The sequence below is a fragment of the Hemicordylus capensis genome, chromosome 16, assembly GCF_027244095.1.
Source record: "Hemicordylus capensis ecotype Gifberg chromosome 16, rHemCap1.1.pri, whole genome shotgun sequence".
NCBI lineage: Eukaryota > Metazoa > Chordata > Lepidosauria > Squamata > Cordylidae > Hemicordylus > Hemicordylus capensis.
The window spans coordinates 17,153,154-17,167,153 of NC_069672.1; the positions used below are offsets into that span (position 1 = coordinate 17,153,154).

Below are 14,000 nucleotides of genomic sequence, written 5' to 3' on the forward strand. Positions count from 1 at the left end.
GCAGGGCCAGCAGCTTCTTCTCCGGCAGAGTTGCAGGAGCCGAAGGAGCTGCCACAGACGGAGTCCAACCCTTGGTCCCTCTCGCTCAGCATTGTCTACCCAGACTGGCAGCGGCTTCTCCCACGTTGCAGGCAGGAGGCTCTCGCTCAGCCCCCTCTTGGAGATGCTGCCAGGCAGGCAGGGACCGGGGGACCTTCTGCTCCTCTTCCCAGAGGGGCAGCTCCATCCCCTGAAGGGGGAAGATCTCACAGTGCTCACACCTGCCGCCAGACCCCCACGTCCCTCCTGCTTGTGCAGCATGCGGACCACCACTCCGCCCCTCCCCACCACAGGGGCTGCCCCACGCTGGTCCCCCTGCCTCTCCCAGCAGCCCCTCTTCCTTGGATCTGGCTCTTCTGGGGGGCGGCTGCTGCTGGAGGCGCACAAGCACCCGGTGCTGGTGGGGTCTGAATCACCGGGGGGGGGGGGCTGCAGGCAGAAGCGCACACGGGGGCCGGCCTGCAATTGGTGCTCTCCTCTTTCCTAAGTGAGGGGGGGGCCAAGATGGGCACCCTCTGGGGAGCCCTCGTGCCTTGTGGCTGCTACAGCGCCTGGCCTCCCTCGGGCAGAGGGAGTCACTTCTGTTGGGGCTTGGCAGGCCCCCTCCTTTGGGGTCTGGGTACCGGGGGTGGGGGGCGAGCTCAGGCTGGCTTCCAACAGTGGGGAGAGTCCTGCTGGCTGCTTCCCAGCAGCCCACGAGCAGAGCTGCTCAGCAACTGGGAAGTGCTAGCCTGCCTCTGACCATGGAGGTTCTCTCTGTGAGGGCTAGTAGGCAGACCTCGAGGTGGGCGAAGAAGAACTGAGTGGCCGGGCGGGGGCGGGGGGCGCGGTCCCTCTGGCCCAGTCGCCTGTCCCCGCGGACGGGAAGCCCACAAGCAGGCGCCATCACCCACCCTCGCACGGGAAGGGCCCCTGAGGCTCTGCAGTGGGCGGCGGGGGGCGCTTGGAGAGGCTTGGCCATCGCAGTGCGCTGCTTCTCCTTCTTCTTCGCCGCCGCCGCCTCCTCCTCGGGGAGGGGATCGCAAGGGGTGCCGCGCGCAGAGCTTTGGGAGGGCCGCGGGGCAGAGCCTGCGCGCTCCGGGTCCCAAGGCCGCGGGGGCTGAGCGGAGCTTCTCGCCTCCACCCACCCCCCGCAAGCCTGTGGGTGTGGCTTCGCTTCCCTGGCAGCCGATTGGCTGGCTGGGATTTGGGGCCTGCAGGTGTCGGCGAGGCTTCTGCATCCGCTCTCGGGTGCTTTAGGCGCGTCTGGGAGGGCGGAATCGGGGGGGGGGGTCCTGGGGCCTCTGCGGCTGGGGGTCCCAGCCGGTGCTGGGGAGTCTTCTTTGCCGAGGGGCGCTGTTGAGAGGATGCGCCGCGCTGCCTCTGCGCCTGCCCAGGTAAGGGAGGCTCGGCGGGTTGCGCGCGTGCATGGCTGGGAAGCCGCAGCCCGGAGCTCCTCCTGGGCGCACGTGGCGCGGTCCGAGAGCGCGCCTCCCGGCCCGGGGGCCCGGCTGAGCGGCGGGGGGGGGGGGCACAGCGGGTTCTTCTCCAGCCTCGCTCCCGAGCAAGGGGAGGCGCGCGCCGAGTCGTCCCTTCAGGCAGGCCGCGCGCGCCCTGCCTGCCCCCCAGAGCACGAAGCGGGGCTGGCGCGGGGGCCCCTCCTGCCCGCTCCTCATGCCCAGGCAGCGAAGGCGCCTCTGCCCCCCCCGCGCCCGACCTTGCCCACCCCGTGGGAGGGAGCAGGCAGGAGCCTGGCCCAAGGTCGCCGGCTCGGGCGGGGAGAGTGCCTGGCCTGGGGAGGCTCGGGGGGCTCCCCCCGCCCCGGACGCCATCCCCCGCCGCAGGAGCCTGGCCCGCTGGCCGGGTGAAACTGCTGCCGGCCTGGGGGAGCTGTAGAGGCCTCCCTGGCAGGCAGGCAGCAGAGCAGGGCGGGGGCCCCCGCTGGTCCCAGGACCCCCCCCCCCCCGCGCAGAAAGGCCACCCGCTGCCTGCAGGTGGCCTGTCCCTCTTGCTTGCGTCCTCCCCCCAGGCGTCCTCCCAGCCCACGCCCAGGAGGCTGCTCCAGGCATCATGAAGAAGCAGTCCTCCGGGAACGGGAGCCGGGCTCCGGAGCCAGCAGCCCCCCAGCAGAGGGGCAGGGTCATTGCCAAGCTGGCGGAGGTGAGTCTGAGGCGGGAGGGGCTCAGCGGGGGGGAGGACGGAGTCAGGCCCTGGGTCCCCTCCAGTCCCCTGACCTCTGCACTGACTGGCAGCAGCTCCTCTCAGCTTTCAGGCAGGAATTCTTCCCAGCCCTGCCTGGGGATGCTGCTGCCGCCAGGGAATGAACAGGGACCAGGGCAGGGTGTAGCTGTCACTGTTCAAAGAACCTGCCCCCCCCCCAGCTGCACCCCTCCCCATCTTCTCCATTGCCCCCCTCACTCCGAGGCACACACGGCCCCCTCTCCCCTCGCTACTCCCCCTCTGGGGACCTTTGGGAGGATTCCTGAGCGGTGGCCTGCCTGCCGAGGGAGGGTCTTGCAGCACTCTGACGTAGGCACCCCTCCCAGTGGACCAAGGCCAGCCCTGCTTAGGACCATGCATGTGCACTACCACAGGACCGGCTCTCCCCCCCCCCCCCCGCCACCCCCATTCTCCGAGGGCAGAGGGGGTCAGGCGTTGGCTTCTGGGGTCAGAACGAGGCTTCCGCTGTTTAAGCCGTGGCGGCAACATGACCGCGTAGGTGCCCGTGTTGCAGGTACTGGGCCACGGATCAGCTGCCACGGTGGGGGGGGGCGCTCTGACGTCGTGCCTTTTTCCCTCCGGCGCAGTACGTGGGCTCCTTCGCTGTGGAGAGCACAGAACTCCAGCAAAAGGCCCACCTGGTCCAAGAGCAGCTTCAGGCCCTGAAGGTGAGGAGGCGGCTCGAACGGTGGCTGGCCGGCCAGCCGGGGTGTTCTCTGACTGGGCAGGGAAAGTAGCAAGGCCTGTGTGAGCGCTCTGGGCCCTTCCTCAGAGGCTCCGGGGCTGAGCCCTGCCCTTGTGCAGCACCTCCGGGATGTGCTTCCCGGAAGCCGCCAGGACAGGCCAGGCGGGATTTCTGCTCTGACTCTTGGTGGGGCTGCAGAGGAGGAGCGCGGGGGGAGGCAGTGCCTCTCAGATGGCCCCCGCCACTAGGCGTGACCTCCGTGGAGCTGCTCCTGGCTGTGTCGGCATCCACCCCCCCCCCCCGGCCCCCCTGCTACTTCTCCTCCTCTCTCCTCCCTGGACGCAGGACTGCCCCAGACGGCGGCCCGTCGTCCTGAAGTTCTGCCTGCAAGGCCTGAAGATGTACAGCGTGGAGGGGGAGGTAGGTGGGCTTTTGCTCGGCCCCTCTGCACGCGGGCGCGAGGAGCAGGGGTTGCCTGGCCCTTGGCACGGCCTGCCTTCCAGGGCTGTCGCTACGCTCCTTTCGCCAGCCGGGGGTGGGGCTGGGTGGGGGGCCAGGCTGGGCTCTGCCGGTCCTCAGCACCCGCCCCCCCCCCCCCCGTGGCTTCTCTCCCACCTCAGGCGCTGCTCATGGCTCACGCCCTCCGGCGCATCCTCTTCAGCACCTGGAGACCCACCGCCTGCCAGTTCGCCTTCGTGGCCCGCAACCCCCGCAGCCCCCCGAGTCGCCTCTTCTGCCACTTGTTCGTGGGCAGCCAGCCCAGCGAGGTAGGCCTGGCAGTAGAGGCCTCCCTCGCAGGCAGGGCGGCTCCTCTCTCTCCTGGGCCCGCTTCTCAGTCCGCATCCTAGGGAGGCCGTTGCAGCCGAGCGCGACCCGAGGTCTGGCCTCCCAAGCCGGTCCCCTGCGGAGGACTGGCAGGGCCCTGGGGGCGCGGGGAGGAGGCGGATCCCGGCCGTTGCCTGCAGGACGGACTGGCCCAGGCGGCCTGGCGCACCGGCGGCTGCTCCTCACGCACCTCCTGCCCATCTCGCCTTCCAGGCCCAGGCGCTGCACTTGCTGCTGTGCCGCTCCTTCCAGCTCTGTTACCTCCTGATGCACCCCGAGGAGCAGGACTGGCCCCCGAGCGGCTCCGCCCAGCGGGAGTCGGGGAGGCTGCCGGGAGCCTCCCCAGAGAGCCGGCTGGTCTGGGAGTCCCTCAGCCCGGAGGAGGTTTCCCAGAACGTCAACGCCCTGGTCTCCTTCCGGAGGCTGCCGTGCCCTGCGGACTTCGGTCCCTCCTTCAGCGTGGTGAGCAAGTTTCTCTCCCCACCACCCGGGTTGTCCTTGGCGTGTCTCGCGCAAGGGAGCCAAGCTGCATGTTGGAGGAGAAGGTCTCGCCCGCTCGGCATCCGCAGGGGTCTGCTCCCGGTGGCCAGGCCTGCTGCCACGATCTAGGCAGATCAGGAGGACCTCGGGGGCATCGTCGGGGTCAGCCCAGAGGTCAGGAAGCTGCCTCACGCCAAGGCAGACCCTTAGTCCCTCTAGCTCAAGTTGTCTGCACTGACTGGCAGCGGCTCTCCAGGGTTCCAGGCAGGAGTCCCTCCCGGGAGACTCACAATCTAAGAGAGAGACCAGCAACAGCCACTGGAGGGATGCTGTGCTGGGGGTGGAGAGGGCCAGTTGCTCTTCCCCTGGTAAACATAAGAGAATCACCACTTTGAAAAGGTGCCTCTTGGCTCAGTTAATACCTTGGGCTACCCAACTGGCAGGGCAGAAGGCCCTTCCCTGACCCCAAACGCGGCCGGTGGTCCAGGCCAGAGGGCAAGCACAGCCTCCGCCTGCCTTTTCCAAGCTGCCTCAGGCGATACATCCAGCACTGGCGCTTCTGCGTCTGGCTTCTCGCCAGGAGGGGCCATTTCTGCTTCTCCAGCCAAGTGTCTGCTTCTCCGGGCTTGCATCCCTAGAGAGAGAGGCTGGATCTGGAGGAGAGAAGCAGTCTGAGCAACCCGCGTCCCGGCAATCCGTACTGCTCCCCGATTCTGGTGCGCAAGAAAGCCATCCGCAGCAAGATCCTCCGCTCCGGGGCCTATCGGGGCTGCACCTTCGAGGGACAGTTGCTGCAGGGGGCCCGGGACCTGTGTCAGTATTTGGGGGAGAGGGAAGGTGGCGGGGGAGGGCGGAAAGGGCTGCGCGGCTGGTGTCAGTGTGGCTGGGGCAGGTCCAGGGCTCTCCTGAGCTCCAGGCGGCGAAGAGGGCTTTCCCGGCCCTCCCTGGAGATGCTGCCGCCAGGGACTGAGACCCGTGCCGTATTGAGGCACACACTATGCAAGCTACAGCACGGGGCCTCGTCTTACGAGGGGGCTCCAAATGCCAAAGGGGAGAGAGAGAGAGAGAGACTGGATTTCCCCAGTTGTGCATAACATAGCTTCATTTAAAGGTACTTCTAATGCAAGCAGGCTTCTTGCCATGGGACTGTTTTTGTCAGAGAGCTGGTCTTATGGTCGCAAACGTGACTTGTCTCCTTAAGCCAAGCAGGGTCCGCCCTGGTTGCATACGAAAGGGAGGCTTGTTGATGTTTCGTAAACACTGTAAGAGATTCCCCTTCAGAGATGGAGCCGCTCTGGGAAGAGCATCTAGGAGGTTCCAAGTCCCCTCCCTGGCAGCATCTCCAACGAGAGATTCCTGCCTGCAACCTGGGAGAAGCCGCTGCCAGTCTGTGAAGACGATACTGAGCGAGATGGACCAAGGCTCTGACTCAGTAGATGGCAGCTTCCCACGTTCCTATGAGTCTTCATCCCAATAACCGACCCCTTTTGTGCAGCAGTGTGTGACTCCCCTGTGTCTCCTTGGCTGCAGTTCACACCAGCTGCGACAGCAAAGGGAGCAGAGGCAGCCTGGCCTACCTGTCGGAAAACGACGGCAGCCTGATGGAGAATGTGTGGTCTTTTGCGGGCATCGACAGGTGAGGCCTCAAGCTGCGGTGGGCTCCCAGGGCAGAGGAACTCAGAGATGCTGACCAGCCGATGACAAGAAGGTGGAAGCCTCAAGGGGAGGGTGCCTCTGAGTCCCAGTTGCAGGGGAGTCACGGCAGGAGGGAGGGTCTGTCCCTTTCAACTCCTGCCTGTGGCTTCCAGCGGCATCTGGTGGGCCACTGTGCGAAACAGGAGGCTGGACTAGAGGAGCCTCCTTGGGCCTGACCCAGCAGGGCTGTTCTGAGGTTCTTAGGTTCTTATGTGGTGGCCATTTTAAAAGAGCGATGCCAGTGAACGCTTCAGACATGAGGCAGCCTGGGTTTCCCAGCTGGCCCCCCTTGTTCTGCAGGGGAGGTGTCTTCTCTGGAGGCCTCCTTCCTGCTCTCAGGTCCCATCTCCTTCTCCCTGCTGGCTTCCAGGGATGCTGCGATGGGGTTGCTCAGGAAGGATGTCCTGGGCGCCTTCCTCCTCTGGGCAGAACCAAGCGCCGCCAGCCAGTGGTGTCTGACCGTGAGGACGCGCTGCGGAGTCATCCCTTACCAGATCTACAGGAGCCAGCTTGGGAAGTTCTCTGTGGAGGTAAGAGGCGGGTGGTTGGGCAGCTCCCGTGTCCATCCAGGCAGGCTCTCTGCTGCTGTTCCTGTGTGCTGCTGGGTCTTCTTGAAATGTGTTGTCCCAAACAAATCTTCCTCTGAACGTTTAGCACCTGCCAACATTCAGTGGCTGGAGGTTCTCCCAAACATTCCATGACATCACAGAAGTTCAGCCAGTGGTAGTGCTTGCTTGCAGAAAAGAACCACTTTTCCAACCTTTTCTATCACCTCTCTTCCTTCCTTCCTTCCTTCCTTCCTTTCTCCCCGCTGCTTAAAGCATTTGAATGTAGAGTTCCCCAGCATGGAAGCCCTGTTGGATCATTACTCCGGGAGTCAAGGGGGCCTCTTTTGCTCCTTGGCTGCAGACCGGGTGAACCACTGTTATGAGGAACAGGACGGCATGCCAGAGAACGGCTGGAGAGAAGAGCGGAGTCGCCGGCAGGCCTCCTGGCTGTATGGTGCCAGCAAATCCTTGGCAGTCCAGCCAGAGCTTTGCTAATGCTCGAGGTCACTTTCCTGCCCCCCACATCTTAATTGTGCTAGCTCTTTCCTGGTGCCGCAAAGATGCGTTGTGTTTCCTCTCTTTAGCTAACCTTGTTGCTCTGGCGTGGTAAAGATCGTGGGTGCAGGCCACTTCCCTAGCGCCTTGGCGAAACAGAAACATCCACAAATGTGTTTCTAGCCAAAGGCTTCCATTGTGTCCGCACCTCTGGACTGGCCAGCCCTTCTCCATCGTCCTCGTAATGCAGGGAAATATTTCGTGTTTAACCTCATCGCGGCTTCTCCGTCTCTTTGTAACCCCATTTGTGGCTGCAAAGGGTGGCTTGTCGGGTGAACATGATTTCCCAAGAGCATTGCCAGGCTTCGGTAAGTGTCTCTCCGCCTTCCGTGCAGTCTTGCTCCGATTCACGGCTAGCATTTTAGATTTTCACATCCGAGGGCAGCAGGGGAGGTTGCACGTCACGCAGGCGGTGCTCCGCTGCCGCCCCAAACGCTCTCGCTCTGCAGATTCGTGTGTCTCTTTTGCAGCCGGCGGACCAGACTCCGTCCCTGCTTCGCTGCTGCTGGTGGCCTCCGTCTTCCTTTTTTCCTTATGAGTGCCTGCAGTCTAACTTTATTGAGAGAAATCTAAGTAATATGTATGTGAGCATGCATATATCAACATATACATAGTATACATATATCGTGTATAAATGTTTAGAATACATAATTTATATTTTAAAAATGTTTATATTTAGATGTCCTGCAAATATATTTGTACTTGGAAATCAGCCTTTGGAGAGTGTGTGGTTCGTTGGGAAGGGGGTGGGGACTGCAGCGGGGAGCGGGGGCGGGGTCCATGCGGGGGCGGGAAGAGCGAGAGATGTCGAGGCTGCTGCCCCCGCTTGGATTCCTAGGAAGCAGCCTCGGGGCGGGGGGCCGCGGTCCTCCGTTACCATAGAGACCATCGCTCAGCTCCGGCTTCCCTTAGCCGCGTCTCGGCTATGCAAAATAGCGCTGTTCGGATTGGCCCGCTTGGGTCTGGAGAGGGCGGGGTGGAGATGCGCTCGGCCTGTGGGGAGAGCCCAGAGCGGCTCGCTGGGTCGGAGCTGTCTGCGGCGGAGTGGCTGAGCGGGCCAAGGGGGGCGGGCCTTAGCCGCACGCATGAAGGCCTCTGATTGGACAAGCAAGGGCACGCCGTTCGGGGATTGGAGAGCGCGATGGCGGGGGAACACTTCCGGGTCATTCTGGCGGGGAAGATGGCGGCGCGGTCGGGGTCGAGCGCTCTGGCGGGGAAGATGCTGCGGCTGGTGCTGGCGGCGGCGGTGCTGGGCCTGCCCGGACAGGCCGGGGCGGCGGCGGCCGGGGGCGGCGGATCCCGCACTCTGGTGCTGCTGGAGAACATGAACCTCAAGGACACGCACTCGCTCTTCCTCCGCAGCCTGGCAGGCAGGTGCCGGGGATTTGCCGCTGCCGCCAGTCAGAGTCCAGCGCGGGCTCGGTGGGAGCAGCAGCAGCAGCCCGCTTCCCGTTTAGCAGGGGGCAGCTTGGCGGGCAGAAGGGCTCAGGCTGGCTTCCTGGCAGCACTTCTAGGGAGGGCTGGGAAGAAAGGCCTCCGTCGCCTGGAACCCCAGAAAGGTGCTGCCAGTCAGGGTGGGTCAGAGTGGGCTGGACGGCGGCAGTTTCTAAAGGGAGAGGCTGTAGCTCGGTGGGTGATGCGGTGGGGGGCACCACCTTGGCGTGCAGAAGACCCCAGATTCAGCTGCAGGCATTTCTAGCTAAAAGGATCACAGAGGAGAGAGGGCTGGTCTTGAGCAGACCCTTTGTTAAGCAGGGTCTGCCTTGGTTTGCACTGGGATGGGTGGGAGGCTACATGTGAGTGCCGTAAAATATCCCCCTTGGAGGATGGGGCCGAAGCTCAGGGGTAGAGCGTCCGCTTGGCGTGCAGAAGGCCCCAGTTCAATCCTGGCAGAAGCATCTCCAGGGAGGGCTGGGAGAGACCCCCGAGTCTGAATCCTTGGAGAGCTGCTGCCAGTCAGAGTAGACCTGACCACACTGGGCTAGATGGACTCAGTATAAAGGAGCTCCCTATGTCTCTCTCCCGCCCTCCCTGTGATCTTGGAGAATGCTGCCACGTGGTTAAATGAGTAATCTTTCTGTGTTTCTGCCTGTTTCTAGATAGGGGCTTTGATCTGACATTCAGGACTGCTGATGACCCTGGCTTGTCCCTCATTAAATATGGGGAGTTCTTATATGACAACTTGATCATATTTTCTCCATCTGTAGAAGGTAAAACATGATGATCAGCATAAATAGATTTTCTTTTAAAAATGAGGACTGCTGAAAGCTAATTATGCATATTGTAACAGGAGCTTAGTTTAGTTTAATTCAGCTTTTACAACTCCTGTTTCGCACATTGAGATGTGGGGGGCAGGGGGGGTGCTTTTGTGTTATGCATTGGCCCAGAACATTTTCTGTCTTGTAGGCAGGTGAATGTGAATTAAAATTAACTGCATAAATACAGTTTCATGTTGCTTTTTTGCCAGAAACTACTTGGGGCTAAAGATGTGTGCATAAAAGTTCCTTTGCAGCTATTTCTGTTTTGGAAATAATGTGTGAGTTGTTTTATAGCCAGAGATCAAAGTGTTTCTCTTGCTTCTGTGCATAATGCAGATCTGCTTCCGCAGAATATTCTTGTAAACAGTTTTGCTTTGCCAGTTTTAAGCCTCCTGATACTTCATTGTAGATTTTGGAGGAAACATCAACGTGGAGACCATTGCTGCTTTTATTGATGGAGGTGGAAGTGTCCTCGTGGCTGCCAGCTCTGATATTGGTGAGTGTGATATGCTTATCAAGCAGATGGAGAGCTTTTGGTTTGGAAAGTGACTTAGGCCTGCTCCCAGTGTTTGGAGCTGCTCTGCTTTGTAGCTGAATGGAAGTCTTGTGTGGCAAGGTTGTCTTCTGCCACAGCTGTTGGCCTGGAATTCTGGGTGCCTTTGTAGTCAAATGGGAAATGCAAGATTAAGACACAGTGCTTTGAAGGTTCATTGCAAATGTGTGCGCAGAGTGCAGGTTCTGCCTTTCAGGAGCTATCAGTTCAGCTGGGGAACTGACAGCTTGCTCACTCCCAGTCCCTCTGTGAGCTGGGAAAAGACCAGAAACAAGAATCTGTGCGTATGTGCATTCCTGGTTACGCATACATTTTTTTCTTGAAGAGTAGAGTGCATGTAGCAGGGTAAACCTCTCTCTTGCACCTCATAGGTGACCCTCTTCGAGAGCTGGGAAGTGAGTGTGGGATCGAGTTTGATGAGGAGAAGACCGCAGTCATTGACCACCATAACTATGATGTCTCTGACCTGGGCCAGGTAAACATCTTTCTGTGCCCCTGCAGCCTCTGGTGCATCATTCAGCCACCATCCTCTCAAAACTGCCTCTGTGTGCGCCAGGTGTGGCATAAGAGTGGACGCCCAGCGCAGGTCCCTCTGAGGGGGTGAGCTTGGGCCAGCCAGCCTCTCTCAGCCAAACCAACCTTGCAGGGTTGTTGTAAGTACAGCAAGCGAGGGGGGCTATAATGGTGCACTGCCCTGAACTCCTTGGCTGAAGGGTAGGATGGCAGTAGCTTTGAGTAGCAACCTGCAGAGACATGGCTGGCGGCCGGGGATTCCTGATTGCTTCAGCTTCTGAAGGCAGAGTGCTAGTCAAAAGAGTTTGCAGCCCACGGAAGGCTAGTCTCTTTACCTCTCTCTGCAGCACACCCTCATCGTTGCTGATTCCGAGAACCTCCTGAAGGCTCCGACTATTGTGGGCAAGAGGCCACTGAACCCCATTCTCTTCCGGGGGGTCGGGTAAGTCTCCTGCAAACCAGGCCCAGGAATGGGGAGGATTTTGCTCGCGCCGGCTCTCTTCTTGCACTCCCAACTGGTGAATTCCTCTCATCTTTTCTTGGCTTGGGAACCAAGCCTGCTCCGTTTTAGTTTTTTCTGTGCACAGTCCTCCTCCTAACTGTAGAAGGAAGCAGGGCTGATGTCGGCCCTCTTGGCCAAACTGCCACATGCTTACCGCACTTTCATTCCTGATCAACTTTCTCCGTAGGATGGTGGCTGATCCTGACAACCCTCTGGTGCTGGATATTCTCACTGGCTCTTCTACTTCTTACTCCTTCTTTCCGGACAAGCCCATCACGCAGGTACATGCAGTGTTTTGCTTCTCCTTCTGTTGCAGAGAGACCTCAGTGCTAGACTCTCTCTCCCCTGACTTCATTACAATTCAGACCGCATCTGCTTGGCTGGAAGGGCTCCATTGGGCCCATACAGGGTGGCTCAACGCCAGGTCATTCCCCTCCCATAGCCCAGTCTGGGGTATATGAGCCTGGGGCATTCAGTGCAGGGGCCCCACATCGGAGTTCTAGCCCCTCCACAGTTCACCAGTAGTTCTATCTCTCTAGTACCCTCATGCTGTTGGAAAGAACACCCTCCTGATTGCTGGGCTTCAGGCCCGGAATAATGCCCGTGTGGTCTTCAGCGGTTCCCTTGACTTCTTCAGTGACGCCTTCTTCAACTCTGCTGTGCAGAAAGCTACGCCCGGCTCTCAGAGGTATGTGACTTTCTGGACTCGAGTCTCCTGAGAACAGAGGAAGCTGCTTTCTATTGAGTCAGACCCTTGGTCCATCTAGCTCAGTATTGCCTGCTCTGACGGGCAACAGCTTCTCCAGGGTTTCAGCCAGGCATCTCCCTCAACCCTATCGTGGAGAGGCTGCCAGGGATTGAAGCTGGGACCTTCCGCCTGCAGAGTGGATGTTCTACCCCCAAGCTACAGCTCCGCCCCCTAAGGGGAATCTCTTACAGCAGACCATGCTCACGTGTAGTTTCCCATCCCAATGCTTACCACGGCAAACCCTGCTGAGGAAAGGAGAGAGTGATTCGCACGTGGCCACACAGCTGGCTTCCTTCAGGCAGGCTGCAGCTTCTGTGCAGGGAGGGGAGGGGATCTCCCAGAGTGCTTTGGGCAGGGTTGGCTGCCCAGCTGTCCATTGGGGCCCTGCCACTTACAGAGCGGTGCGACACAGGGTGATCGGTCTTGGAAGTGAACGAGCCTCCCTTCTCCCCCTTGTGCGACTCAGGTATTCCCAGACGGGGAACTACGAGCTGGCCATCGCCCTCTCCCGCTGGGTGTTCAAGGAGGAGGGAGTCCTGCGCGTGGGAGAGGTCTCGCACCACCGCGTCAGGGAGACGGCACCCCCTAGTGCCTACACCGTCACGGACCTCGTGGTGAGATGCCGTGCCTGAGCGCAGCTGCGTCTTCCTTGGCCTCCGCAGCTGCTGCTCTGCCCCCAGCTAACGGGTCTCTGTCCTGCAGGAGTACAGCATCGTCATTGAAAAGCTGTCGGACGGCAAGTGGGTCCCCTTTGACGGGGACGACATCCAGCTGGAGTTTGTCCGCATCGACCCCTTTGTGAGGACGTTCCTCAAGAGGAACGGTGAGCTGTTCGGTCAGCCATGCACATAAATCCCAAAGCGTCAGGAGCCCCCCTCTGCCTAGGTTCGTCTGTGGGGTAGCCAGGGCTGGCAGGGAAAGCAGTCGTCTCTCTTTCTGCCAACATGCGAAAGGTTCTGCCTGGTCATGGCCATCTATGGGGAGCAGGGCGGGCATGAATTGTCCCCTTTGCTAAGCAGGATCTCGGTAGAAAGCAGCTTCCGGTGCTAAGGTGATGCTTCCTGCCCTCCGGCGAGCGAGTGGCTAGTTGCCACCAACCCTGCAATACAGGCTCACTCAGGCACCAACTGGGATACCACCACGGTCCTGAGATGAAGTTGGGTGGTATGAAAGAGCTGCCTGAAACAGCATCCACTGGTGTCTTGTGAGTCCTGTCTCGCTGCTGCTGCTGAGATGCTGAGAAAGAGGCCAGCCAGCCCAGAACCCCCTCCTGAAGGGCGCGCAGCTGACTGACCCCCTAACCCTAAGAAAAGTGGGCTGGCTGGTGATGCGCGCAGGGGGCCATCTCTTGTGCCCCCGTCAGGATGGCTTGGGGCAAGTTCTGCAGAAAGAAGCACATGGGGGGGAGCGCCACACGCAGCCCCCCTCCTCTGGCCCACTAAAGGCCCCAAACCTCTTTGGCTTCTAGGAGGCAAGTACAGTGTCCAGTTCAAGCTTCCCGATGTCTACGGAGTCTTCCAGTTCAAAGTGGATTACAACCGGCTGGGCTACACCCACCTGTACTCCTCGACACAGGTAAGCAGCAGCCATTTGGCCCGTGTTGCTCTGCAGAGAAGAGGAGGCACTGCTCAGTCTCTGGGAAGGGCTAAGCCGAATGTGCTCTAGAGGTCTGTGTAGCCTGCCTGTCTTCTCTGATGGCCCCCCCTTGTGTCCCGCCTCCCCCAGGTGTCCGTGCGTCCGCTCCAGCACACCCAGTACGAGCGCTTCATCCCCTCGGCATACCCGTACTACGCCAGCGCCTTCTCCATGATGATGGGCCTCTTCCTCTTCAGCATCGTGTTCCTGCACATGAAAGAGAAGGAGAAGTTGGATTGATCGAGCATCTCCCCGCCGGAGGGAGGGAGGGAGGGGGGAGCCACCCTTCCACGCCGTGTGGACACTCTGGTGCCGGCGCTGGGGTCCCAGCATCCACCCAGTCACTGATTGCAACCGGCTGGCCCTCAGGCCGAGGACGAGGAGGAGGAGCGGGAGGGTGGAAGCAGCCAAGAAGGGCCTCTGCGTGGACCTGACCAATTGCTGGTGTCTGTCAACATTTTGCCCATTGTTCCTGCTGCCACTGTCCTGTTTCTGGTCTCCTGACCCAGGATCACTGGTTTTTGGTTTTTCCAAATAAAGAGGCAGTTCCCCCCATCTTCATCCCGTGTACCTTTGCTCTTGATTCTGTGTGGCCGTGTGGAAGAGGCACTTTGAGGACTTGCAGCAATCCTGTGTGGCTCTGCTGCCCCATTAGGGAAAATCCCAAAGCTGAAGCAGGAGCGGCCCTTGACTAAGATAAAGTGATGACTCTCCTCTGGCTCTTACGTATGGGGTGAGTCCTCTAAAAGGCCAGCAAGGGGAGAG

General features: G+C 60.5%; 2 protein-coding genes across 5 annotated transcripts; both read left to right on the forward strand.

Annotated features, from left to right (window-relative positions):
• The first annotated feature begins 663 nt into the window (after positions 1–663).
• SH2D5 (SH2 domain containing 5) lies at positions 664–7,738 on the forward strand. Of its 4 annotated transcripts, XR_008312650.1 has the most exons (11): positions 679–1,415; positions 2,048–2,178; positions 2,826–2,906; positions 3,269–3,343; positions 3,544–3,690; positions 3,962–4,210; positions 4,867–5,041; positions 5,759–5,864; positions 6,294–6,453; positions 6,745–7,334; positions 7,497–7,634. XR_008312650.1 is itself a non-coding variant. In XM_053281178.1 (10 exons), the coding sequence occupies exons 2-10, from the start codon at positions 2,089–2,091 to the stop codon at positions 7,638–7,640; spliced, it is 1,227 nt and encodes a 408-aa protein (XP_053137153.1). In that variant the 5' UTR covers positions 664–1,415; positions 2,048–2,088; the 3' UTR covers positions 7,641–7,738. The 4 variants fall into 4 exon arrangements, 3 of the variants coding, with proteins under 3 accessions (XP_053137153.1, XP_053137154.1, XP_053137152.1); XM_053281178.1 differs by lacking the exon at positions 6,745–7,334 and having other exon boundaries at positions 664–1,415; positions 7,497–7,738; XM_053281179.1 differs by having other exon boundaries at positions 672–1,415; positions 7,056–7,738.
• A 414-nt stretch (positions 7,739–8,152) lies between these two features.
• On the forward strand, positions 8,153–13,796 carry DDOST (dolichyl-diphosphooligosaccharide--protein glycosyltransferase non-catalytic subunit). Its single transcript, XM_053281571.1, has 11 exons — positions 8,153–8,400; positions 9,130–9,236; positions 9,694–9,780; positions 10,209–10,312; positions 10,698–10,792; positions 11,040–11,133; positions 11,392–11,540; positions 12,067–12,214; positions 12,303–12,423; positions 13,069–13,175; positions 13,326–13,796. The coding sequence occupies exons 1-11, from the start codon at positions 8,168–8,170 to the stop codon at positions 13,473–13,475; spliced, it is 1,395 nt and encodes a 464-aa protein (XP_053137546.1). The 5' UTR covers positions 8,153–8,167; the 3' UTR covers positions 13,476–13,796.
• Positions 13,797–14,000: the final 204 nt, after the last annotated feature.

Bases quoted from the DNA above. Each gene is read 5' to 3' on its own strand.
- DDOST (XM_053281571.1), top strand. From the start codon at position 8,168: ATGGCGGGGGAACACTTCCGGGTCATTCTGGCGGGGAAGATGGCGGCG. The intron at 8,401-9,129 runs GTGCCGGGGATT...GTTTCTAGATAG, and splicing joins CTCCGCAGCCTGGCAGGCAG to GGGCTTTGATCTGACATTCA. The intron at 12,215-12,302 runs GTGAGATGCCGT...TCTGTCCTGCAG, and splicing joins ACACCGTCACGGACCTCGTG to GAGTACAGCATCGTCATTGA.
- SH2D5 (XM_053281177.1), top strand. From the start codon at position 2,089: ATGAAGAAGCAGTCCTCCGGGAACGGGAGCCGGGCTCCGGAGCCAGCA. The intron at 3,344-3,543 runs GTAGGTGGGCTT...CTCCCACCTCAG, and splicing joins TGTACAGCGTGGAGGGGGAG to GCGCTGCTCATGGCTCACGC. The intron at 4,211-4,866 runs GTGAGCAAGTTT...TTGCATCCCTAG, and splicing joins TCGGTCCCTCCTTCAGCGTG to AGAGAGAGGCTGGATCTGGA.